Source organism: Oncorhynchus kisutch, unplaced genomic scaffold (genome assembly GCF_002021735.2).
Source record: "Oncorhynchus kisutch isolate 150728-3 unplaced genomic scaffold, Okis_V2 Okis09a-Okis19a_hom, whole genome shotgun sequence".
Taxonomy (NCBI): domain Eukaryota; kingdom Metazoa; phylum Chordata; class Actinopteri; order Salmoniformes; family Salmonidae; genus Oncorhynchus; species Oncorhynchus kisutch.
The window spans coordinates 12631899-12656669 of NW_022261985.1; the positions used below are offsets into that span (position 1 = coordinate 12631899).

Genomic DNA, 24771 nt, shown 5'->3' on the forward strand with positions numbered 1-24771 from the left:
AGGGGGTAAAGAGGAGGAGAAGAGGGTAAAGAAGAGGAGGAGAAGAGGGTGAGGAGAAGAGGAGGAGAAGAGGGTAAAGAGGAGAAGGGGGTAAAGAGGAGGAGAAGAGGGTAAAGAGGAGGAGAAGAGGGTAAAGAAGAGGAGGAGAAGAGGGTGAGGAGAAGAGGAGAAGAGGGTAAAGAGGAGGAGAAGGGGGTAAAGAGGAGGAGAAGAGGGTAAAGAAGAGGAGGAGAAGCGGGTAAAGAGGAGGAGGAGAAGCGGGGTAAAGAGGAGGAGGAGAAGAGGGTAAAGAGGAGGAGAAGAGGGTAAAGAAGAGGAGAAGAAGAGGGTAAAGAGGAGGAGGAGAAGAGGGTAAAGAGGAGGAGGAGAAGAGGGTAAAGAGGAGGAGAAGAGGGTGAAAAGGAGGAGAAGAGGGTGAAGAGGAGGAGGGGATGGTGAAGAGGAGGAGAAGAGGGTGAAGAGGAGGAGAAGAGGGTGAAGAGGGTAAAGAAGAGGAGAGGAGCGTAAAGAAGAGGGTAAAGAGGAGGAGAAGAGGATGAGAAGAGGGTGAAGAGGAGGAGAAGAGGGTAAAGAGGAGGACAAGAGGGTAAAGAGGAGGACAAGAGGGTAACGGGGGGGAAGAGGGTGAAGAGGAGGAGAAGAGGGTAAAGAGGAGGAGAAGAGGGTAAAGAGGAGGAGAAGAAGAGGGTAAAGAGGAGGAGAAGAGGGTGAAGAAGAGGAGAAGAGGGTAAAGAGGAGGAGAAGGTGAAGAGGAGGAGAAGAGGGTAAAGAGGAGGAGAAGAGGGTGAAGAAGAGGAGAAGAGGGTAAAGAGGAGGAGAAGAGGGTGAAGAGGAGGAGAAGAGGGTGAAGAGGAGGAGAAGGTGAAGAGGAGGAGGAGAGTGTAAAGAGGAGGAGAAGAGGGTAAAGAGGAGGAGAAGAGGGTGAAGTGGAGAAGAAGAGAGGGTAAAGAGGGTGAAGAGGATGAGGAGAAGAGGAGGAGAAGGCGACGAGGGGGAGGAGAAGAGGGTGAGGCAGAGAAAAGGGTGATCTTTCTAGAAGGAATGGCACTGTGGTCCAGGGGCCTCCCACCCAGGGAGCGGTGAGGTCATGGCTCTGTGACCTAATAACAATGTAGCGCGTGGCCCCTGGGGCCCCTGGGATTCCTCCTGACAGAGACAGGCCCTTCACGTGGCAGGGGAACAATGCTCTCTCAACACAAGGTCTGTGTCCCAAATGGCACCCTATTCCTCGCTCTGGTCAAAAGTAGTGCACTATATAGGGAATAGTGTGTCATTATGGACAGACAGTGTTTCCTATCTCTCTTCCTATCTTCTATGGATGTAAAAGTAGTGCACTCTATAGGGAATAGTGTATCATTATGGACAGACAGTGTTTCCCATCTCTCTTCCTATCTTCTATGGATGTAGGGGATATTCCACAATCCAAACGATGATGGTTTATTTGTGTTTTCAGAGGACAATACTGGTGCCTTTAAACCCTTTCAAGATTATCATTCAGTCATGATTCAGAAATGATTTGTCACTCTGCAGTGGCATAGTGCAGTAGACTCAAATATTTTTCCCGAATAACACAAATATTGACTCCATCGGTGACTGAGTTGACAAGGGTTACTCAAAACAGACATAAAAATATAAAAAGTTTAAAACAAACATGAGTAAAATAGGGAAAATTACTCATTTGAAAATCCCCAATAGAAACAACCAGTCTATCAGATCTTTCAGTCCCCTGGTGTTTCTTGGCTAGTTCCATCGTTTTTGTTCACATATGCTAGGTTGTTTTTCAATATTAGTTTTGAGTTTGCTGCAACTCTCTGCTGCTAGTGAAGAGACACGGAACTTCTCATCTGACGCTGACACAGAGTGTTGTTACCACGGTAACGGCCCGTCCCTTAATACTTGACAGTCGATTGACGCAGCCGTGTGTCGATCTAATTAATAATAATACCAAAAAAATTCCCATCAAAACCCATCAATTTAAAAATAGAGATATCTTATTTTATTTATTTATTTTTGCATTTGATACGTCTCAATCCACCGCATACGCCGATATCGCACTTCCGCATCCGCGGTGAAAGGTGGCAGAGCTAGAGCGCTGTTCATCCAGCCCAGCCTGTTTGAACACCTGAGTAAGCTTCACTCACTGCACGGGCGTCTTCGTAGCTTCGATCACGGCGTTTGTTCACTGATATCCCCTTATACTTTCAATCAGTTTTCCTTTTTTCATTGTTTCAGTTACATTCCTGAAGCCCAAGAAACATACACTTAAGCTTCCTAGTACATATGGAAATTAAAACGGTTTATGAATGATTTTGTTTTGAGGGTTACTGTCAAAATTATTTATTAATTTTAAAAAATATAAAAAAATCGACATCGATGACATTCGCATGGGCCCACAGAGCTGGTGGGTCCCCTGCCTTGAATAAAAGATGGCTGCCGTTTTATGGGCTCTTAAACAATCGTGTTCTTATGTTCATTTTTTTGTTGGTTAAGAGCTCCTCAGTAAACATTTTCACTGTAAGGTCTACCTACACCTGTTGGTTATTAAGGTCTACCTACACCTGTTGGTTATTAAGGTCTACCTACAACTGTTGGTTATTAAGGTCTACCTATACCTGTTGGTTATTAAGGTCTACCTACACCTGTTGGTTATTAAGGTCTACCTACACCTGTTGGTTATTAAGGTCTACCTACACCTGTTGGTTATTGTCTACCTATACCTGTTGGTTATTAAGGTCTACCTACACCTGTTGGTTATTAAGGTCTACCTACACCTGTTGGTTCAGGGCTCATCAGTAAACATTTTCACTGTAAGGTCTACCTACACCTGTTGGTTATTAAGGTCTACCTACACCTGTTGGTTATTAAGGTCTACCTACACCTGTTGGTTATTAAGGTCTACCTACACCTGTTGGTTATTAAGGTCTCCCTACACCTGTTGGTTATTAAGGTCTACCTACACCTGTTGGTTATTAAGGTCTACCTATACCTGTTGGTTATTAAGGTCTACCTACACCTGTTGGTTATTAAGGTCTACCTACACCTGTTGGTTATAAGGTCTACCTACACCTGTTGGTTATTAAGGGCTCATCAGTAAGCATTTTCACTGTAAGGTCTACCTACACCTGTTGGTTATTAAGGTCTACCTACACCTGTTGGTTATTAAGGTCTACCTACACCTGTTGGTTATTAAGGTCTACCTACACCTGTTGGTTATTAAGGTCTACCTACACCTGTTGGTTATTAAGGTCTACCTACACCTGTTGGTTATTAAGGTCTACCTACACCTGTTGGTTATTAAGGTCTACCTACACCTGTTGGTTATTAAGGTCTACCTACACCTGTTGGTTATTAAGGGCTCATCAGTAAGCATTTTCACTGTAAGGTCTACCTACACCTGTTGGTTATTAAGGTCTACCTACACCTGTTGGTTATTAAGGTCTACCTACACCTGTTGGTTATTAAGGTCTACCTACACCTGTTGGTTATTAAGGTCTACCTACACCTGTTGGTTATTAAGGTCTACCTACACCTGTTGGTTATTAAGGGCTCATCAGTAAGCATTTTCACTGTAAGGTCTACCTACACCTGTTGGTTATTAAGGTCTACCTACACCTGTTGGTTATTAAGGTCTACCTACACCTGTTGGTTATTAAGGTCTACCTACACCTGTTGGTTATTAAGGTCTACCTACACCTGTTGGTTAAGGACTCATCAGTAAGCATTTTCACTGTAAGGTCTACCTACACCTGTTGGTTATTAAGGTCTACCTACACCTGTTGGTTATTAAGGTCTACCTACACCTGTTGGTTATTAAGGTCTACCTACACCTGTTGGTTATTAAGGGCTCATCAGTAAGCATTTTCACTGTAAGGTCTACCTACACCTGTTGGTTATTAAGGTCTACCTACACCTGTTGGTTATTAAGGTCTACCTACACCTGTTGGTTATTAAGGTCTACCTACACCTGTTGGTTATTAAGGGCTCATCAGTAAGCATTTTCACTGTAAGGTCTACCTACACCTGTTGGTTATTAAGGTCTACCTACACCTGTTGGTTATTAAGGTCTACCTACACCTGTTGGTTATTAAGGTCTACCTACACCAGTTGGTTAAGGGCTCATCAGTAAGCATTTTCACTGTAAGGTCTACCTACACCTGTTGGTTATTAAGGACTACCTACACCTGTTGGTTATTAAGGTCTACCTACAACTGTTGGTTATTAAGGTCTACCTACACCTGTTGGTTATTAAGGTCTACCAACACCTGTTGGTTATTAAGGTCTACCTACACCTGTTGGTTAAGGGCTCATCAGTAAGCATTTTCACTGTAAGGTCTACCTACACCTGTTGGTTATTAAGGTCTACCTACACCTGTTGGTTATTAAGGTCTACCTACACCTGTTGGATATTAAGGTCTACCTACACCTGTTGGTTATTAAGGTCTACCTACACCAGTTGGTTATTAAGGTCTACCTACACCTGTTGGTTATTAAGGTCTACCTACACCTGTTGGTTATTAAGGTCTACCTACACCTGTTGGTTATTAAGGTCTACCTACACCTGTTGGTTATTAAGGTCTACCTACACCTGTTGGTTATTAAGGTCTACCTACACCTGTTGGTTATTAAGGTCTACCTACACCTGTTGGTTATTAAGGTCTACCTACACCTGTTGGTTATTAAGGTCTCCCTACACCTGTTGGTTAAGGGCTCATCAGTAAGCATTTTCACTGTAAGGTCTACCTACACCTGTTGGTTATTAAGGTCTACCTACACCTGTTGGTTATTAAGGTCTACCTACACCTGTTGGTTATTAAGGTCTACCTACACCTGTTGGTTATTAAGGTCTACCTACACCTGTTGGTTATTAAGGTCTACCTACACCTGTTGGTTATTAAGGTCTACCTACACCAGTTGGTTAAGGGCTCATCAGTAAACATTTTCACTGTAAGGTCTACCTACACCTGTTGGTTATTAAGGTCTACCTACACCTGTTGGTTATTAAGGTCTACCTACACCTGTTGGTTATTAAGGTCTACCTACACCTGTTGGTTATTAAGGTCTACCTACACCTGTTGGTTAAGGGCTCATCAGTAAGCATTTTCACTGTAAGGTCTACCTACACCTGTTGGTTATTAAGGTCTACCTACACCTGTTGGTTATTAAGGTCTACCTACACCTGTTGGTTATTTAGGTCTACCTACACCTGTTGGTTATTAAGGTCTCATCAGTAAGCATTTTCACTGTAAGGTCTACCTACACCTGTTGGTTATTAAGGTCTACCTACACCTGTTGGTTATTAAGGTCTACCTACACCAGTTGGTTAAGGGCTCATCAGTAAACATTTTCACTGTAAGGTCTACCTACACCTGTTGGTTATTAAGGTCTACCTACACCTGTTGGTTATTAAGGTCTACCTACACCTGTTGGTTATTAAGGTCTACCTACACCTGTTGGTTATTAAGGGTTCATCAGTAAGCATTTTCACTGTAAGGTCTACCTACACCTGTTGTAATAGTCGCATGCAACCCCAAAAAGTATATATATGTACAGTACCAGTCAAAATTTTGGACACACCTACTCATTCAAGGGTTTTTCTTAATTTAAAAAAAACTATTTTCTACATTGTAGAATAATAGTGAAGACATCAAAACTATGAAATAACACATATGGAATCATGTAGTAACCAAAAATAGTGTTAAAGAAATCAAAATATATTTTATATTCTTCAAAGTAGTCACCCTTTGCCTTGATGACAGCTTTGCACACTCTTGGCACTCTCTCAACCAGCTTCATGAGGTAGTCACCTGGAATTATTTTAATTAACAGGTATGCCTTCTTAAAAGTTGATTTGTGGAATTTCTTTCCTTCTTAATGCGTTTGAGCCAATCAGTTGTGTTGTGACAAGGTAGAAGATAGCCCAATTTGGTAAAAGACCAAGTCCATATTATGGCAAGAACAGCTCAAATAAGCAAAGAGCAATGACAGTCCATCTTTACTTTAAGACACGAAGATCAGTCAATCTAGAAAATTTCAAGAATTTTATATTGATTTGTTTAACACTATTTTTGGTTACTACATGATTCCATATGTGTTATTTCATAGTTTTGATGTCTTCACTATTATTCTACAATGTAGAAAATAGTAAAAAATGAAGAAAAACCCTTGAATGAGTCGGTGTGTCCAAACCTTTTGACTGGTACTGTATATAAATGAATGAATGAATAAATAAATAAATAAATAAATAAATATAGCCTAGGCTCCTTGTGAAGTCTTCATGAAGCTCAATGTCTTTGAACATAAAAGAGGGTTCATTTGCATCCTCATTACATGATTACCATCAATAGTTCATAACCGTTTTATGTGTGTTATACATAAATGTCAATATTGTCCAGTGGCCTCAACAGTAGGTTACCAGATCACTTATATGAGAGAGAAGACTTGTTTGAAAGGCATTTTTTTTGTGTGTAATAAAATAATTTTGACTGTTATTCCCAAAGCTGTTCTCATAACAAAGCTTATGAACAAGGACACCATTGCAAAAAAGCGATTCCAAATGGAACCTTCTTCTCCTTCTCAGTTCCAATAAAGAACGCGGGATGGGTCTGGCACGCGTCTGAGAATTTGACCAATGTTTTCAAAAGCGCAGATGGACCAGATGTTTTGCACATGTCCTAGATGCGGCCTGGCGGCGCCCCGGCGCTTTGATCCGTGGCGGCAGGTCCACGACACCGACGTGTAAAATACCGCAAGAGATGGGAATTACAATATTAAAAAAAGGAAACTGGTCAGAGAGCTCAAGCTAAATCTCTTTTAAAATCAATCATCTACTGCTACCGCGCGCATAGGCTTCTTTTTAAACCTAAAAAATGGCGAGGTTGTTTGATCAGAATTGGGCCTTTGATGTAGGGAAAGCGTGAGAAACAATAGTTCAGAAGAAATGTGGACTAGTTTTTGAATGAAGGTTTTAAGTGTGGAGGATAGTCAGTGGCTCTTGTCTAGTTTATTGATCTTTACCGAGACAATCATTTCAAAGACATTCTTCATTTGAAGTTCGTTTTTTAAATGCATAATGTGGGTAATCAATGCATACTAAACATTGGCTATTAACCTATCGATTCAAAATAAAAAAACAACCTTTATCATTATTTTCTAAAAACAAAATGAATTGCAGCCTTATCGCCATATAGAATTGCGCACTAGTCACCGCATTGCGCACTGGCTACAATTACGCGCATGTTCTCAGATCAATAGCCTTTGATAAAGCCTATCGATGACCACTAAAAGTATTACAATAGATGGAATCAAATACACACATTTTCCTCTTTTCAAATGAAAGTAGGCCTATAGGCAAATGTGACCCTATCACCGTCTCCTACCTGTTCAGTAGCTTGCCAGGTGAAGTTGACGTTCTGGATATTGACAGGTATCGCAGGCATCCTCTGCTGGGCCTTTCTGAAGTCCGTTGTGAATGGAGCCATCTTTCCCTCTGACACGATCAAGATATCCTCCTCAAAACCTGCACAATAACACACACTGACATTTCAACAAGAGCATTTAAAAACACACGCGAAAGCGCATGGGGGTGTCTACAAAGTTTAACTCAGTCCAATATAATAGGGGTCCCAGTGTTTGTAACTCATCCCTTTAACCTTTAAAGTTAAAGTTATAATACATATTTAATATTTAATAAGCTAATTCAAGTGACACTGTAACATTGGATTAATTAAAAAATAAACGCTACTTACCAATTAGGATTCTGGCTTGGTTGGCATCAATCCACATGTACAAACTTCCCTGCTGCTCCTGCGCAGCTTTGGACATCAAACCACCCAAAAGTAGAAGGAAGCACGTTTTGATGGGGGACAGAAGAACAGAGGCTGTCTCGGTAGCCATCCTGAGTTGCAAGCCTCTCAAATCTAACCCTGTTCAATTGTAAATGTATCTCCGTTCGGCTCTCCTCGTAGTTCAATTGTGTGTCCTGTGTATGCTGGGTTTGCCACTGTACTCAAGTCTGGTATGCCGTGAGTGAGCCTCTTTCATTGACAGTGAGACGCCTGCGCTACGTTGCAAGCTACTTGTACACAGCGGGCGCTGCAGGGAGGGTATGTGGCCACACGGTGGCGCAGTGGGACATGGGAAGTAAAGAGTTGGTGCACATTTAGTTAGGCTATGCCTGCCTATTGATTAACGCGATAGGAAGTAAATGACGTAACATGTTGACAAACAACTTGCACTATAAATACTTATTTCTTGGTCTGAGTAGGGGTCTAATCTTTCCCTGATTTTATTTTTTCATTTTATTTTTACCCACACATCCGTTTTTCTGACGAATCCCAGTAAAAAAAAAACATAACAATCATTATAAATTATAGCCTACAAAATATTCACATGGCGATGAGAATTGCATGATGTAGCTAGCGGACCTATTCTCATAAAACAAACATGTGTTTGTTGCACTGACTCAATTCAAGCATCCAAAATAGAAAGAGGAAAAGGGTGGAGGGACGGGGGGACGGGGGACGGGGGGGGGGCTTCAAGACAAATCATCTCCCTGTGTGGTCTTTGTCTTATAAGGCCCATAAAACTCTCCAAGATAAACACTTCAGATTGTGGTATGTCACCTGGTGCCCATATTCTACAGGATGGTAATACTGAGCTGTTCGAGTGGAAACGGGCGAGAAATGCAGAAATGCCAGACGTGTTATTTTATTGCATTCCAACAGAGTTTTGTCAATGACAATTGGTGTTATTCATGATTAAATATATCAAATCAATATCACTAGATTACGGAAGAACAAATGCCATAGGCTACACTGAGTATAATTTTTTTTTTCATTCTTAATTAATTAATTAATGACTTCCCTAGTTAAATGAAAGTTACATTAAAAAAATATATGTAATTTTTTTCCATAAAAAAAACTCCTAAAATAGAATGTTTCAAACCAGTAGACCTATAACCTGTATTAATCATGAAATTCTTATTTGTGAACTTCCAATGAATGTAGACTGCCTTTCCTACAACCCTAATTCCACACATAACCATACCCTCATCTGGTCTAAAGGTGACATGACATGCCTACAGTATGTATGTAAGGTGACAAGACAGTCTCATACAGTATGTATGCACACATTATATATAGAGTTTTTCTACTGTATTATTGACTGTATGTTTGTTTATTCCATGTGTAACTCTGTGTTGTTGTTCGTGTCGCACTGCTTTGCTTTATCTTGGCCAGGTCGTAGTTGTAAATGAGAACTTGTTCTCTCTCAGCGAGCCTACTTGGTTAAATAAAATGTGAAATACAAAAATAAATAAATAAAATGTACTAGGCCTTTTACCATATCGGTAGGTGGTTTATGCAAAAACAGTCTACAGTACTCACAATACACAATAAATAATAGGCTATAGATTCCTATAGACTATTACAGGAATTATGCGCCGTTGGAGCTCGGGCGCTTAAGTATTTCACTGTACACTGAAACTACATCTGCGACTCTGACTACGTGACTAAACAAACATCGAATCTACAGCTCGATGCTGAAAATCACCAACCATGTATTTGATTGGATCAACCTTTAGCCTCCAATACGAGGTAAAACTCCAAAATCAATATTCACATAAAACAATATGTTTATAAAACGACGCATTTTACAACTCTGTCAGACACTAGATATAACCTACTATTATACGTGACTGTTCTTATAGCAGCTCATTGAGACGCCTGCCCCCTGCCTGTAGACAGCTGACTGACTCAGGATACGGTTATATTTGGATTTTTTTTACTATTAGTTCGTCACTTCCGTTACAGCTTTGAGTTTTTTTTTCCCCCCTCCGAGTAAAGATGGCGACGGCGCAGCTAACGGACGATGAGCTTTTCTCTGAGTTAAAGAGCTTTGGATTCACTCCAGGCCCGGTCTCCGAGAATACGAGACCGGTTTATTTGAAAAAACTAAAGAAACTACGTGAGGAACAACAACAGAAAGGAGGAACCAGAGCGGGGAAAAACCGAAACAGCGGCAGTATCAACAACAACAGTAGTAGCGGTGGTAACGGCAGCTACACAGCGGCGGCGGCGGGAGCTTCGGGATGCGGAGCCAGGCCAGCTAGCCGTGACGTCACGCCCCGGAGCCCCGGTGGTCGACCGGTCCTGAACGAAAAGCGAACTGGTGGAGCGGGGAAGTTCGTATTGGGTTTTAGTTCGGACGAATCGGACGTAGAGGACCCGAAGAAAAAACGAGGAGCGAACCACAGCGGTAGGAGAGACCGAGGTTCCGCGTATCAACAACAACAGATCAGGCCTACAACGGGAGCTGCTACCGCCACTCGGAAGAGCCTGGGAGTCGCTGTGAGTACCAGCAGTAACAACTCCTCTCCCTCCGGGCTGCTGGAGGGGAGGAGAAGCGGACCCGGTTCTCTCGATTGGGTGGACCGGGGAAAATCGAGCCTCGAGGTCTCGCGGGCCGCGGAAGTGAAGGGTTACGACGAAGAGCCCGAAGAAGACGACGATTTTCAAGGGGAGACGGAGAGAGACAGTCGGTCTCTGAATGGGAACAGGGCGTCTTACTCACTGAACGCCAGTAGTAAGAAAGTCGGTGATTACTCAGATTCGGAGGAAGAGGAAGAAGGGGGGATTATATCTGGGCAGGACCTTCAACGAGACCGGCGCTTACAGCAACACTACTCCAGACGGAGTCACTCCTCCAAGCCGTCTCCCTACAGAAGTGCCAGGGGGTCAGAGAACGGACAGGAAACGACTGGCGGCATGGCAATCAGGCTAAACGACACGCCTGGCGCTAGTAGGAGTCGACTAGACATGATGGGAGGCCGGGGGGAGGAGGAGGAAGAGGAAGAGGGAAAGAAGCGAAGCCCCGGTGAATCGTCCCTGAGCGGGAGCTTGCTGCGACGCCATTACCCCAGGGGGACCATCTACGTGTCGGCTGTGATGGGGGAGAGCGACCGCGGCAGCCCCGGGGAAAGCAGCGGCAACAATTCCCCGTCTTCCGCCTACAACAAAAACCACATCGACAGCGGGGATGGCGCCACCAGCAGCAGCCGATTCAGCATCGGCCTGAGACCGCGATTCTCCAACTACAACAGTCTATCCGCTACTTACCGACCCAACCATTCAAATCATAGCGGTCCCAACCATGCCTACAGCCAGTCGAGTCTCAAGCAGAAGCACACGGTACCGGAGGATGAGCTGCTCCAGCAATTCAAGCGGGAGGAGGTGGGGTCGTCCACCGGTGGTTGGGGGTTCAGTGCCCACTACCTGTCCATGTTCCTGCTCATGGCCGCCTGCCTGTTCTTCCTCCTACTCGGCCTCATGTATCTCCGGATGAGGGGGTCTGGAGCCTCTGAGGTCGATGTTGTCGGTAAGTATCCAGCCTAGTCAACTGTAACTTCCTAAACATAGCTAGCTAGTAGTGTTTTGTCTCTCAATCCAATCCATCATTCTGTGGTTAGGTTTACTGTTCAATTGTAGCATTGTATAAAGCTTCAGTTTGCTTCCAAATTGCAGTATAATATCAATATTTAAAACTGATTGATAACCAGCCCAGGTATTTTGTAATATTAGTGACTGACTGTCTAGATACTGCTTTATACAGGATTATTAGTGACTGACTGTCTAGATACTGCTTTATACAGGATTATTAGTGACTGACTGTCTAGATACTGCTTTATACAGGATTATTAGTGACTGACTGTCTAGATACTGCTTAACACATAGGATTATTAGTGACTGACTGTCTAGATACTGCTTTATACAGGATTATTAGTGACTGACTGTCTAGATACTGCTTTATACAGGATTATTAGTGACTGACTGTCTAGATACTGCTTTATACAGGATTATTAGTGACTGACTGTCTAGATACTGCTTTATACAGGATTATTAGTGACTGACTGTCTAGATACTGCTTTAAACAGGATTATTAGTGACTGACTGTCTAGATACTGCTTTATACAGGATTATTAGTGACTGACTGTCTAGATACTGCTTAACACATAGGATTATTAGTGTCTGACTGTCTAGATACTACTTTATACAGGATTATTAGTGACTGACTGTCTAGATACTGCTTAACACATAGGATTATTAGTGACTGACTGTCTAGATACTGCTTAACACATAGGATTATTAGTGACTGACTGTCTAGATACTGCTTTATACAGGATTATTAGTGACTGACTGTCTAGATACTGCTTTATACAGGATTATTAGTGACTGACTGTCTAGATACTGCTTAACACATAGGATTATTAGTGACTGACTGTCTAGATACTGCTTTATACAGGATTATTAGTGACTGACTGTCTAGATACTGCTTTAAACAGGATTATTAGTGACTGACTGTCTAGATACTGCTTTACACATAGGAGTATTAGTGACTGACTGTCTAGATACTGCTTTATACAGGATTATTAGTGACTGACTGTCTAGATACTGCTTTATACAGGATTATTAGTGACTGACTGTCTAGATACTGCTTTATACAGGATTATTAGTGACTGACTGTCTAGATACTGCTTTATACAGGATTATTAGTGACTGACTGTCTAGATACTGCTTTATACAGGATTATTAGTGACTGACTGTGTAGATACTGCTTTATACAGGATTATTAGTGACTGACTGTGTAGATACTGCTTTATACAGGATTATTAGTGACTGACTGTCTAGATACTGCTTTATACAGGATTATTAGTGACTGACTGTCTAGATACTGCTTTATACGGGATTATTAGTGACTGACTGTCTAGATACTGCTTTATACAGGATTATTAGTGACTGACTGTCTAGATACTGCTTAACACATAGGATTATTAGTGACTGACTGTCTAGATACTGCTTTATACAGGATTATTAGTGACTGACTGTCTAGATACTGCTTTATACAGGATTATTAGTGACTGACTGTCTAGATACTGCTTTATACAGGATTATTAGTGACTGACTGTCTAGATACTGCTTTATACAGGATTATTAGTGACTGACTGTCTAGATACTGCTTTATACAGGATTATTAGTGACTGACTGTCTAGATACTGCTTTATACAGGATTATTAGTGACTGACTGTCTAGATACTGCTTAACACATAGGATTATTAGTGACTGACTGTCTAGATACTGCTTAACGCATAGGATTATTAGTGACTGACTGTCTAGATACTGCTTTATACAGGATTATTAGTGACTGACTGTCTAGATACTGCTTAACACATAGGATTATTAGTGACTGACTGTCTAGATACTGCTTAACACATAGGATTATTAGTGACTGACTGTCTAGATACTGCTTTATACAGGATTATTAGTGACTGACTGTCTAGATACTGCTTTATACAGGATTATTAGTGACTGACTGTCTAGATACTGCTTAACACATAGGATTATTAGTGACTGACTGTCTAGATACTGCTTTATACAGGATTATTAGTGACTGACTGTCTAGATACTGCTTTAAACAGGATTATTAGTGACTGACTGTCTAGATACTGCTTTACACATAGGAGTATTAGTGACTGACTGTCTAGATACTGCTTTATACAGGATTATTAGTGACTGACTGTCTAGATACTGCTTTATACAGGATTATTAGTGACTGACTGTCTAGATACTGCTTTATACAGGATTATTAGTGACTGACTGTCTAGATACTGCTTTATACAGGATTATTAGTGACTGACTGTCTAGATACTGCTTTATACAGGATTATTAGTGACTGACTGTGTAGATACTGCTTTATACAGGATTATTAGTGACTGACTGTGTAGATACTGCTTTATACAGGATTATTAGTGACTGACTGTCTAGATACTGCTTTATACAGGATTATTAGTGACTGACTGTCTAGATACTGCTTTATACAGGATTATTAGTGACTGACTGTCTAGATACTGCTTTATACAGGATTATTAGTGACTGACTGTCTAGATACTGCTTAACACATAGGATTATTAGTGACTGACTGTCTAGATACTGCTTTATACAGGATTATTAGTGACTGACTGTCTAGATACTGCTTTATACAGGATTATTAGTGACTGACTGTCTAGATACTGCTTTATACAGGATTATTAGTGACTGACTGTCTAGATACTGCTTTATACAGGATTATTAGTGACTGACTGTCTAGATACTGCTTTATACAGGATTATTAGTGACTGACTGTCTAGATACTGCTTTATACAGGATTATTAGTGACTGACTGTCTAGATACTGCTTAACACATAGGATTATTAGTGACTGACTGTCTAGATACTGCTTAACGCATAGGATTATTAGTGACTGACTGTCTAGATACTGCTTTATACAGGATTATTAGTGACTGACTGTCTAGATACTGCTTTATACAGGATTATTAGTGACTGACTGTCTAGATAGCGATTATTAGTGACTGACTGTCTAGATACTGCTTTTACACATAGGATTATTAGTGACTGACTGTCTAGATAGCGATTATTAGTGACTGACTGTCTAGATACTGCTTAACACATAGGATGGCCAGACTTTTTTTCACCTTGTGCAATGGACATTGTAATGTGAAAACAATCTAACAGAAGTTTTTAATTGCTAGTCACATATTTAGAAATTGATACATTTTTTAATTCAGCGAGGAGACAGTAAGAAGATATGTAAAACATGTACACCCCAGAAATGATTTCCCATAGTTAACACTACAGTACATGATGTGTTTTTTTTGTGTGTTCTGCACAGAGTCACTCGTTGTCTGACATCAAAATCAGTTATTTGCCTCTTAGCAGAAAATCGCTGCAGGGAACCTAAATGTTTATGCCTAAAAAAAAAACAATGATTTCACAGGACTCGTTTGGTGTGTAAAGAAGCGGGTTTAGCAGTTGTTGTGTCGTCGCCCCCCCCCCCATTCACACCTTCAGAGACAGGAAGTCCTACATCATCATTCTACATAGAGGGACACTTCTTCTTTGTGGAGGGCACAGCAGACATTTTAGCATGTCAGCATAGACGGCTACCTCCATCCGTTGGCTTCCGTAGCGAACGATCGGCCCCCACTAGCCCGTTCAACCCCACTGTGTGTGTTTCAGAGTATGCTCATAGAAATGACTCGATTAAAGCCTTTTTAATACAGATACTGTAGTATTTACTGTGAGCTATTTAAACCTATAGACCTAAGCAAATGACTAGCATTAGCCAAATCAGCAGTGGAAGATGCCTATGCCTGTCTGGACACTGCAGCTACACTCTTATGCTACCTCACAACTGCACCAGTGAGTGCTGTCAAAGCCACAAAACACATGAAATATTCAATGATCCCATTCAGCAGCATTTTACAGTGCAGTTAGTTTCTCAGTACATGCATATATATGTACCCCCAACCATTGTGTATTTTAGACAAAGTCGTGCCTACAGGTTTTCATTCATTATAATGAAACCGTTCACTACCAGCTCTCTGTATAGGAAGCATTTCATGTGGGGAGGGCAAGTGAGTGTTGAATAATGGGCGGTGTCTGAGACAGAGTGGTGGTGTTACGTCACAGCAGAGACTGGGGCAGGCTGGGGGGGAGAGGAGACTGGGGCAGGCCGGGGGGGAGAGGAGACTGGGGCAGGCCGGGGGGGAGAGGAGACTGGGGCAGGCCGGGGGGGAGAGGAGACTGGGGCCGGCCGGGGGGGAGAGGAGACTGGGGCGCGGTGTCTGAGACAGAGTGGTGGTGTTACGTCACAGCAGAGACTGGGGCAGGCCGGGGGGAGAGGAGACTGGGGCAGGCCGGGGGGGAGAGGAGACTGGGGTAGGCTGGGGGGGAGAGGAGACTGGGGCAGGCCGGGGGGGAGAGGAGACTGGGGCAGGCCGGGGGGGAGAGGAGACTGGGGCAGGCCGGGGGGGAGAGGAGACTGGGGCAGGCCGGGGGGGAGAGGAGACTGGGGCAGGCCGGGGGGGAGAGGAGACTGGGGCAGGCCGGGGGGGAGAGGAGACTGGGGCAGGCCGGGGGGGAGAGGAGACTGGGGCAGGCCGGGGGGGAGAGGAGACTGGGGCAGGCCGGGGGGGAGAGGAGACTGGGGCAGGCCGGGGGGGAGAGGAGACTGGGGCAGGCCGGGGGGGAGAGGAGACTGGGGCAGGCCGGGGGGAGGGGAGACTGGGGCAGGCCAGAGCAGGGAGCTGGGATTGCTTCCAAATGTCACACTATTCCCTACGTGCCCTGGTCTAACATAGGGAATCGGGTGCCAGCGGCAGGTAGCCTAGCGGTTAAGAGCATTGGGCCAGTAAGCGAAAGGTCGCTGGTTCGAATCCCCAAGCCAACTAGGTGGAAAAATCTGTCGGTGCCCTTGAGCAAGTCACTTAACCCGAATCGCTCCTGTAAGTCTCTCTGGATAAGAGAATCAGTTAAATGACTCCCTACTGTAAGTCTCTCTGGATAAGAGAATCAGCTAAATGACTCACTACTGTAAGTCTCTCTGGATACGAGCGTCTGCTAAATGACTCACTCCTGTAAGTCTCTCTGGATAAGAGAGTCAGCTAAATGACTCACGACTGTAAGTCTCTCTGGATAAGAGCGTCTGTTAAATGACTCACTACTGTAAGTCTCTCTGGATACGAGCGTCTGCTAAATGACTCACTACTGTAAGTCTCTCTGGATAAGAGCGTCTGCTAAATGACTCACTACTGTAAGTCTCTCTGGATAAGAGTGTCTGTTAAATGACTCAAATGTTTGTAAAATGTACATTTGAGATGCAGATGAGGAGCAGAGCAGGAAGTACAGAGTGACCAGTGATTTCCCCTGTCTAGGACACACACACCCCAACCACACTTACTGCTCTGTTAGTAGGTGCAGCATGCGGTAGACACTAGCTAGGTTCCTCCAGCTCCTGTCCCTGTTGGATTAGACACTAGCTAGGTTGTTCCAGCTCCTGTTCCTGTTGGATTAGACACTAGCTAGGTTGCTCCAGCTCCTGTCCCTGTTGGATTAGACACTAGCTAGGTTGCTCCAGCTCCTGTCCCTGTTGGATTAGACACTAGCTAGGTTCCTCCAGCTCCTGTCCCTGTTGGATTAGACACTAGCTAGGTTCCTCCAGCTCCTGTCCCTGTTGGATTAGACACTAGCTAGGTTCCTCCAGCTCCTGTCCCTGTTGGATTAGACACTAGCTAGGTTCCTCCAGCTCCTGTCCCTGTTGGATTAGACACTAGCTAGGTTCCTCCAGTTCCTGTCCCTGTTGGATTAGACACTAGCTAGGTTGCTCCAGCTCCTGTCCCTGTTGGATTAGACACTAGCTAGGTTGCTCCAGCTCCTGTCCCTGTTGGATTAGACACTAGCTAGGTTCCTCCAGCTCCTGTCCCTGTTGGATTAGACACTAGCTAGGTTCCTCCAGTTCCTGTTCCTGTTGGATTAGACACTAGCTAGGTTCCTCCAGCTCCTGTCCCTGTTGGATTAGACACTAGCTAGGTTCCTCCAGCTCCTGTCCCTGTTGGATTAGACACTAGCTAGGTTCCTCCAGTTCCTGTCCCTGTTGGATGAGACACTAGCTAGGTTCCTCCAGCTCCTGTCCCTGTTGGATGAGACACTAGCTAGGTTCCTCCAGCTCCTGTCCCTGTTGGATTAGACACTAGCTAGGTTGCTCCAGCTCCCTCTGGTCCTGTTGGATTAGACACTAGCTAGGTTGTTCCAGCTCCTGTCCCTGTTGGATGAGACACTAGCTAGGTTCCTCCAGCTCCTGTCCCTGTTGGATTAGACACTAGCTAGGTTGTTCCAGCTCCTGTCCCTGTTGGATTAGACACTAGCTAGGTTCCTCCAGCTCCTGTTGGATTAGACACTAGCTAGGTTCCTCCAGCTCCTGTCCCTGTTGGATTAGACACTAGCTAGGTTCCTCCAGCTCCCTCTGGTCCTGTTGGATGAGACACTAGCTAGGTTCCTCCAGCTCCCTCTGTTCCTGTTGGATTAGACACTAGCTAGGTTCCTCCAGCTCCTGTCCCTGTTGGATTAGACACTAGCTAGGTTCCTCCAGCTCCTGTCCCTGTTGGATTAGACACTAGCTAGGTTCCTCCAGCTCCTGTCCCTGTTGGATTAGACACTAGCTAGGTTCCTCCAGTTCCTGTCCCTGTTGGATTAGACACTAGCTAGGTTCCTCCAGCTCCTGTCCCTGTTGGATTAGACACTAGCTAGGTTCCTCCAGCTCCTGTCCCTGTTGGATTAGACACTAGCTAGGTTCCTCCAGCTCCTGTCCCTGTTGGATTAGACACTAGCTAGGTTCCTCCAGCTCCTGTCCCTGTTGGATTAGACACTAGCTAGGTTCCTCCAGCTCCCTCTGTTCCTGTTGGATTAGACACTAGCTAGGTTCCTCCAGCTCCTGTCCCTGTTGGATTAGACACTAGCTAGGTTCCTCCAGCTCCTGTCCCTGTTGGATTAGACACTAGCTAGGTTCCTCCAGCTCCTGTCCCTGTTGGATGAGACACTAGCTAGGTTCCTCCAGCTCCTGTCCCTGTTGGATTAGACACTAGCTAGGTTCCTCCAGCTCCTGTCCCTGTTGGATGAGACACTAGCTAGGTTCCTCCAGCTCCCTCTGGTCCTGTTGGATTAGACACTAGCTAGGTTCCTCCAGCTCCTGTCCCTGTTGGATTAGACACTAGCTAGGTTCCTCCAGCTCCTGTCCCTGTTGGATTAGACACTAGCTAGGTTCCTCCAGCTCCTGTCCCTGTTGGATGAGACACTAGCTAGGTTCCTCCAGCTCCTGTTCCTGTTGGATGAGACACTAGCTAGGTTCCTCCAGCTCCTGTCCCTGTTGGATTAGACACTAGCTAGGTTCCTCCAGTTCCTGTCCCTGTTGGATTAGACACTAGCTAGGTTCCTCCAGCTCCTGTCCCTGTTGGATTAGACACTAGCTAGGTTCCTCCAGCTCCTGTCCCTGTTGGATTAGACACTAGCTAGGTTCCTCCAGTTCCTGTCCCTGTTGGATTAGACACTAGCTAGGTTCCTCCAGCTCCTGTCCCTGTTGGATGAGACACTAGCTAGGTTCCTCCAGCTCCCTCTGGTCCTGTTGGATTAGACACTAGCTAGGTTGTTCCAGCTCCCTCTGGTCCTGTTGGATTAGACACTAGCTAGGTTGTTCCAGCTCCCTCTGGTCCTGTTGGATTAGACACTAGCTAGGTTCCTCCAGCTCCCTCTGGTCCTGTTGGATTAGACACTAGCTAGGTTGTTCCAGCTCCCTCTGGTCCTGTTGGATGAGACACTAGCTAGGTTCCTCCAGCTCCTGTCCCTGTTGGATTAGACACTAGCTAGGTTCCTCTAGCTCCTGTCCCTGTTGGATGAGACACTAGCTAGGTTCCTCCAGCTCCTGTTCCTGTTGGATTAGACACTAGCTAGGTTCCTCCAGCTCCTGTCCCTGTTGGATTAGACACTAGCTAGGTTCCTCCAGTTCCTGTCCCTGTTGGATTAGACACTAGCTAGGTTCCTCCAGCTCCTGTCCCTGTTGGATTAGACACTAGCTAGGTTCCTCCAGCTCCTGTCCCTGTTGGATTAGACACTAGCTAGGTTGTTCCAGCTCCTGTCCCTGTTGGATTAGACACTAGCTAGGTTGCTCCAGTTCCTGTCCCTGTTGGATGAGACACTAGCTAGGTTCCTCCAGCTCCTGTCCCTGTTGGATGAGACACTAGCTAGGTTCCTCCAGCTCCTGTCCCTGTTGGATTAGACACTAGCTAGGTTCCTCCAGCTCCTGTCCCTGTTGGATTAGACACTAGCTAGGTTGTTCCAGTTCCTGTCCCTGTTGGATGAGACACTAGCTAGGTTCCTCCAGCTCCTGTCCCTGTTGGATGAGACACTAGCTAGGTTCCTCCAGCTCCTGTCCCTGTTGGATGAGACACTAGCTAGGTTCCTCCAGTTCCTGTCCCTGTTGGATGAGACACTAGCTAGGTTCCTCCAGCTCCCTCTGGTCCTGTTGGATTAGACACTAGCTAGGTTGTTCCAGTTCCTGTCCCTGTTGGATGAGACACTAGCTAGGTTCCTCCAGCTCCTGTCCCTGTTGGATGAGACACTAGCTAGGTTCCTCCAGCTCCTGTCCCTGTTGGATGAGACACTAGCTAGGTTCCTCCAGTTCCTGTCCCTGTTGGATGAGACACTAGCTAGGTTCCTCCAGCTCCCTCTGGTCCTGTTGGATTAGACACTAGCTAGGTTCCTCCAGCTCCTGTTGGATGAGACACTAGCTAGGTTCCTCCAGCTCCTGTCCCTGTTGGATTAGACACTAGCTAGGTTCCTCCAGCTCCTGTCCCTGTTGGATGAGACACTAGCTAGGTTCCTCCAGCTCCTGTCCCTGTTGGATTAGACACTAGCTAGGTTCCTCCAGTTCCTGTCCCTGTTGGATTAGACACTAGCTAGGTTCCTCCAGCTCCTGTCCCTGTTGGATTAGACACTAGCTAGGTTCCTCCAGCTCCTGTCCCTGTTGGATGAGACACTAGCTAGGTTCCTCCAGCTCCTGTTCCTGTTGGATTAGACACTAGCTAGGTTCCTCCAGCTCCTGTCCCTGTTGGATGAGACACTAGCTAGGTTCCTCCAGCTCCTGTTCCTGTTGGATTAGACACTAGCTAGGTTCCTCCAGCTCCTGTCCCTGTTGGATTAGACACTAGCTAGGTTCCTCCAGTTCCTGTCCCTGTTGGATTAGACACTAGCTAGGTTCCTCCAGCTCCTGTCCCTGTTGGATTAGACACTAGCTAGGTTCCTCCAGCTCCTGTCCCTGTTGGATTAGACACTAGCTAGGTTGTTCCAGCTCCTGTCCCTGTTGGATTAGACACTAGCTAGGTTCCTCCAGTTCCTGTCCCTGTTGGATTAGACACTAGCTAGGTTCCTCCAGCTCCTGTCCCTGTTGGATTAGACACTAGCTAGGTTCCTCCAGCTCCTGTCCCTGTTGGATTAGACACTAGCTAGGTTCCTCCAGCTCCTGTCCCTGTTGGATTAGACACTAGCTAGGTTCCTCCAGCTCCTGTCCCTGTTGGATTAGACACTAGCTAGGTTGCTCCAGTTCCTGTCCCTGTTGGATTAGACACTAGCTAGGTTCCTCCAACTCCCTCTGTCCCTGTTGGATTAGACACTAGCTAGGTTCCTCCAGCTCCTGTCCCTGTTGGATTAGACACTAGCTAGGTTCCTCCAACTCCCTCTGTCCCTGTTGGATTAGACACTAGCTAGGTTCCTCCAACTCCCTCTGTCCCTGTTGGATTAGACACTAGCTAGGTTCCTCCAACTCCCTCTGTCCCTGTTGGATTAGACACTAGCTAGGTTCCTCCAGCTCCTGTCCCTGTTGGATTAGACACTAGCTAGGCTGATAAATAGAAGCTCTTCACTTCAGCAGACCGGATCAGGCTGCTGCTGGTAGTCGGCTGATGACTGTATTGTAAATCATGCAAATCATCCACAGAGTGAAGGGCACTGCCAAGTAAATATATATATAAAACAATGCTGTTTGAACTGCAGACGCCCAGAGCTCTCAGTTGACCCCATTTGAAATTAAATGGGTCGAACTCATGCATGAATCATATGAATTTGGTATGAGTCATATACAGGGCTCTGTTCTCCAAGTAGTGCACTACGTAGGGAATAGAGGGCCGTTATGGACAGACCCCATTGGCTAGCGTCTGTAGCGTTGTTAATGTGTTAATGTAACACCCACTACTTTAATGAATGCTTTAAGATAATAATATGTGTGTGTGTGTGTGTGTGTGTGTGTGTGTGTGTGTGTGTGTGTGTGTGTGTGTGTGTGTGTGTGTGTGTGTGTGTGTGTGCAATGCTCACACTCACTAGCTCACCACAGCCCTGCTAATGTTGGTCTGCATCCAGTCTCGTGTTCAGACAGTGACTCACGTGTGACACAACCGTCTGCTCCCTCCTCAACCCTCACTGTGATGTCTGCTCTCTCCTCAACCCTCACTGTGATGTCTGCTCCCTCCTCAACCTTCACTGTGATGTCTTCTCTCTCCTCAACCCTCACTGTGATGTCTGCTCTTCTCTCTCCTCGACCCTCACTGTGATGTCTGCTTCTCTCTCTCCTCAACCTTCACTGTGATGTCTGCTCTCTCCTCAACCCTCACTGTGATGTCTGCTCTTCTCTCTCCTCGACCCTCACTGTGATGTCTGCTTCTCTCTCTCCTCAACCCTCACTGTGATGTCTGCTCTTCTCTCTCCTCAACCCTCACCTCTCTCTCCTCAACCCTCACTGTGACGTCTGCTCTTCTCTCTCCTCAACCCTCGCTGTTGATCGTCTGCTCTTCTCTCTCTCCTCAACCCTCACTGTGATGTCTGCTCTCCTCTCTCCTCAACCCTCACTGTGATGTCTGCTCTTCACTCTCTCCTCAACCCTCACTGTGATGTCTGCTCTTCTCTCTCTCCTCAACCCTCACTGTGATGTCTGCTCTGCTCTCTCCTCAATTCTCACTGTGATGTCTGCTTCTCTCTCTCTCCTCAACCCTCACTGTGATGTCTGCTTCTCTCTCTCTCCTCAACCCTCACTGTGATGTCTGCTTCTCTCTCTCTCCTCAACCCTCACTGTGATGTCTGCTCTGCTCTCTCCTCAACCCTCACTGTGATGTCTGCTCTGCTCTCTCCTCAACCCTCACTGTGATGTCTGCTTCTCTCTCTCTCCTCAACCCTCACTGTGATGTCTGCTTCTCTCTCTCTCCTCAACCCTCACTGTGATGTCTGCTTCTCTCTCTCTCCTCAACCCTCACTGTGATGTCTGCTCTTCTCTCTCCTCAATTCTCACTGTGATGTCTGCTCTGCTCTCTCCTCAATTCTCACTGTGATCGTCTGCTCTTCTCTCTCTCCTCAACCCTCACTGTGATGTCTGCTCTTCTCTCTCTCCTCAACCCTCACTGTGATGTCTGCTCTTCTCTCTCTCCTTAACCCTCACTGTGACCGTCTGCTCTTCTCTCTCCTCAACCCTCACTGTGATGTCTGCTCTTCTCTCTCTCCTTAACCCTCACTGTGACCGTCTGCTCTTCGCTCTTCTCTCTCTCCTCAACCCTCACTGTGATGTCTGCTCTTCTCTCTCCTCAACCCTCACTGTGACCGTCCGCTCTTCTCTCTCTCCTCAACCCTCACTGTGATGTCTGCTCTTCTCTCTCCTCAACCCTCACTGTGACCGTCTGCTCTTCTCTCTCCTCAACCCTCACTGTGATGTCTGCTCTTCTCTCTCCTCAACCCTCACTGTGATGTCTGCTCTTCTCTCTCTCCTCAACCCTCACTGTGACCGTCTGCTTCTCTCTCTCTCCTCAACCCTCACTCTTTATTTTTTATTTAACCTTAATTTAACTAGGCAAGCCAGTTAAGAACAAATTCTTATTTACAATGACGGCCTACGCTAGGTTAACTACGCTAGGTTAACTACGCTAGGTTAACGACGCTAGGTTAACGACGCCAGGTTAACGACGCCAGGTTAACGACGCCAGGTTAACGACGCCAGGTTAACGGCGCCAGGTTAACGGCGCCAGGTTAACGGCGCCAGGTTAACGGCGCCAGGTTAACGGCGCCAGGTTAACGGCGCCAGGTTAACGGCGCCAGGTTAACGGCGCCAGGTTAACGGCGCCAGGTTAACGGCGCCAGGTTAACGGCGCCAGGTTAACGGCGCCAGGTTAACGACGCCAGGTTAACGTTTACTTTCTGTCATTATTGTCCCCTGTGGTTGGATGAAAGGGGCGTGGTTGGATGAAAGGGGCGTGGTTGGGTGAAAGGGGCGTGGTTGGGTGATAATGTCTGTATTTTTGTTCTTTCCTCAGTTAAGAACCACCCGTTTGGCAGCGAGTTTGACAGTTCTTATGTAAGTATATTTTCTTATAATTTTGGCCCTAGTCTAAAGACCGAAGTTTGTGTCGCAGTCTAGCAATCAGGACCGAACATGAACATCTGCAGACCGCCCACTGCATTCTGGGCCCTTACAAAACTGTGCACTACACGGCACTACATGGCCCCCCCCCCTCCCACTACACGGTCCCCCCCTCCCACTACACGGCCTCCCACTACACGGTCCCCCCCCTCCCCCACTACACTGCCCCCCCCCCACTACACGGCCTCCCACTACACGGTCCCCCCTCCCACTACACGGCCTCCCACTACACGATCCCCCCCTCCCACTACATGGCCTCCCACTACACGGTCCCCCCCTCCCACTACACAGCCTCCCACTACACGGTCCCCCCCCTCCCACTACACGGTCCACCCCCTCCCACTACACGGCCTCCCACTACACGGTCCCCCTCCCACTACACGGCTCTCCCTCCCACTACATGCCGCGCCCACTGACATTGAGGCTGCTAGCTAGCTAGGACACTGGCACACACTGTCCTTCTCCCCTGCCTGCGGGAGCACTGCTTTCCCCCCAGTTATTTTAACATTACGACGAGGGTAATCACTACCCGGTAGGGCCACGCAAGAGTCGGGCTGGCGACACTAGCTAGCGACTTCCCAACCCATTAAAGAGTTGGGCTGGCGACACTAGCTAGCGACTTCCCAACCCGTTAAAGAGTTGGTGCTGGCGACACTAGCTATCGACTTCCCAACCCATTAAAGAGTTGGGCTGGCGACACTAGCTAGCGACTTCCCAACCCGTTAAAGAGTTGGTGCTGGCGACACTAGCTAGCGACTTCCCAACCCATTAAGGAGTTGGGCTGGCGACACTAGCTAGCGACTCCCCAACCCGTTAAAGAGTTGGTGCTGGCGACACTAGCTATCGACTTCCCAACCCATTAAAGAGTTGGGCTGGCGACACTAGCTAGCGACTTCCCAACCCGTTAAAGAGTTGGTGCTGGCGACACTAGCTAGCG

The 24771-nt window shown here is 46.0% G+C and overlaps 2 protein-coding genes across 2 annotated transcripts in view; one reads left to right on the forward strand and one right to left on the reverse strand.

Annotated features, from left to right (window-relative positions):
* Positions 1 to 8408, reverse strand: part of wif1 (wnt inhibitory factor 1) — a 61840-nt gene extending 53432 nt beyond the window's left edge. The window contains exons 1-2 of the mRNA XM_031815162.1: positions 7746 to 8408; positions 7377 to 7516 (exon numbers count right to left, since the gene is read on the reverse strand). Coding sequence (XP_031671022.1) covers positions 7377 to 7516; positions 7746 to 7893 — 288 coding nt within the window. The 5' untranslated portion in view covers positions 7894 to 8408. The remainder of the gene's footprint in view (positions 1 to 7376; positions 7517 to 7745) is intronic.
* A 1413-nt stretch (positions 8409 to 9821) lies between these two features.
* The window catches only part of LOC109886740 (inner nuclear membrane protein Man1), a 38972-nt gene continuing 24022 nt past the window's right edge, over positions 9822 to 24771 (forward strand). Inside the window, exons 1-2 of the mRNA XM_031815412.1 lie at positions 9822 to 11373; positions 23728 to 23768. Of these exons, the coding sequence (XP_031671272.1) occupies positions 9843 to 11373; positions 23728 to 23768 (1572 nt within the window). The 5' untranslated portion in view covers positions 9822 to 9842. The remainder of the gene's footprint in view (positions 11374 to 23727; positions 23769 to 24771) is intronic.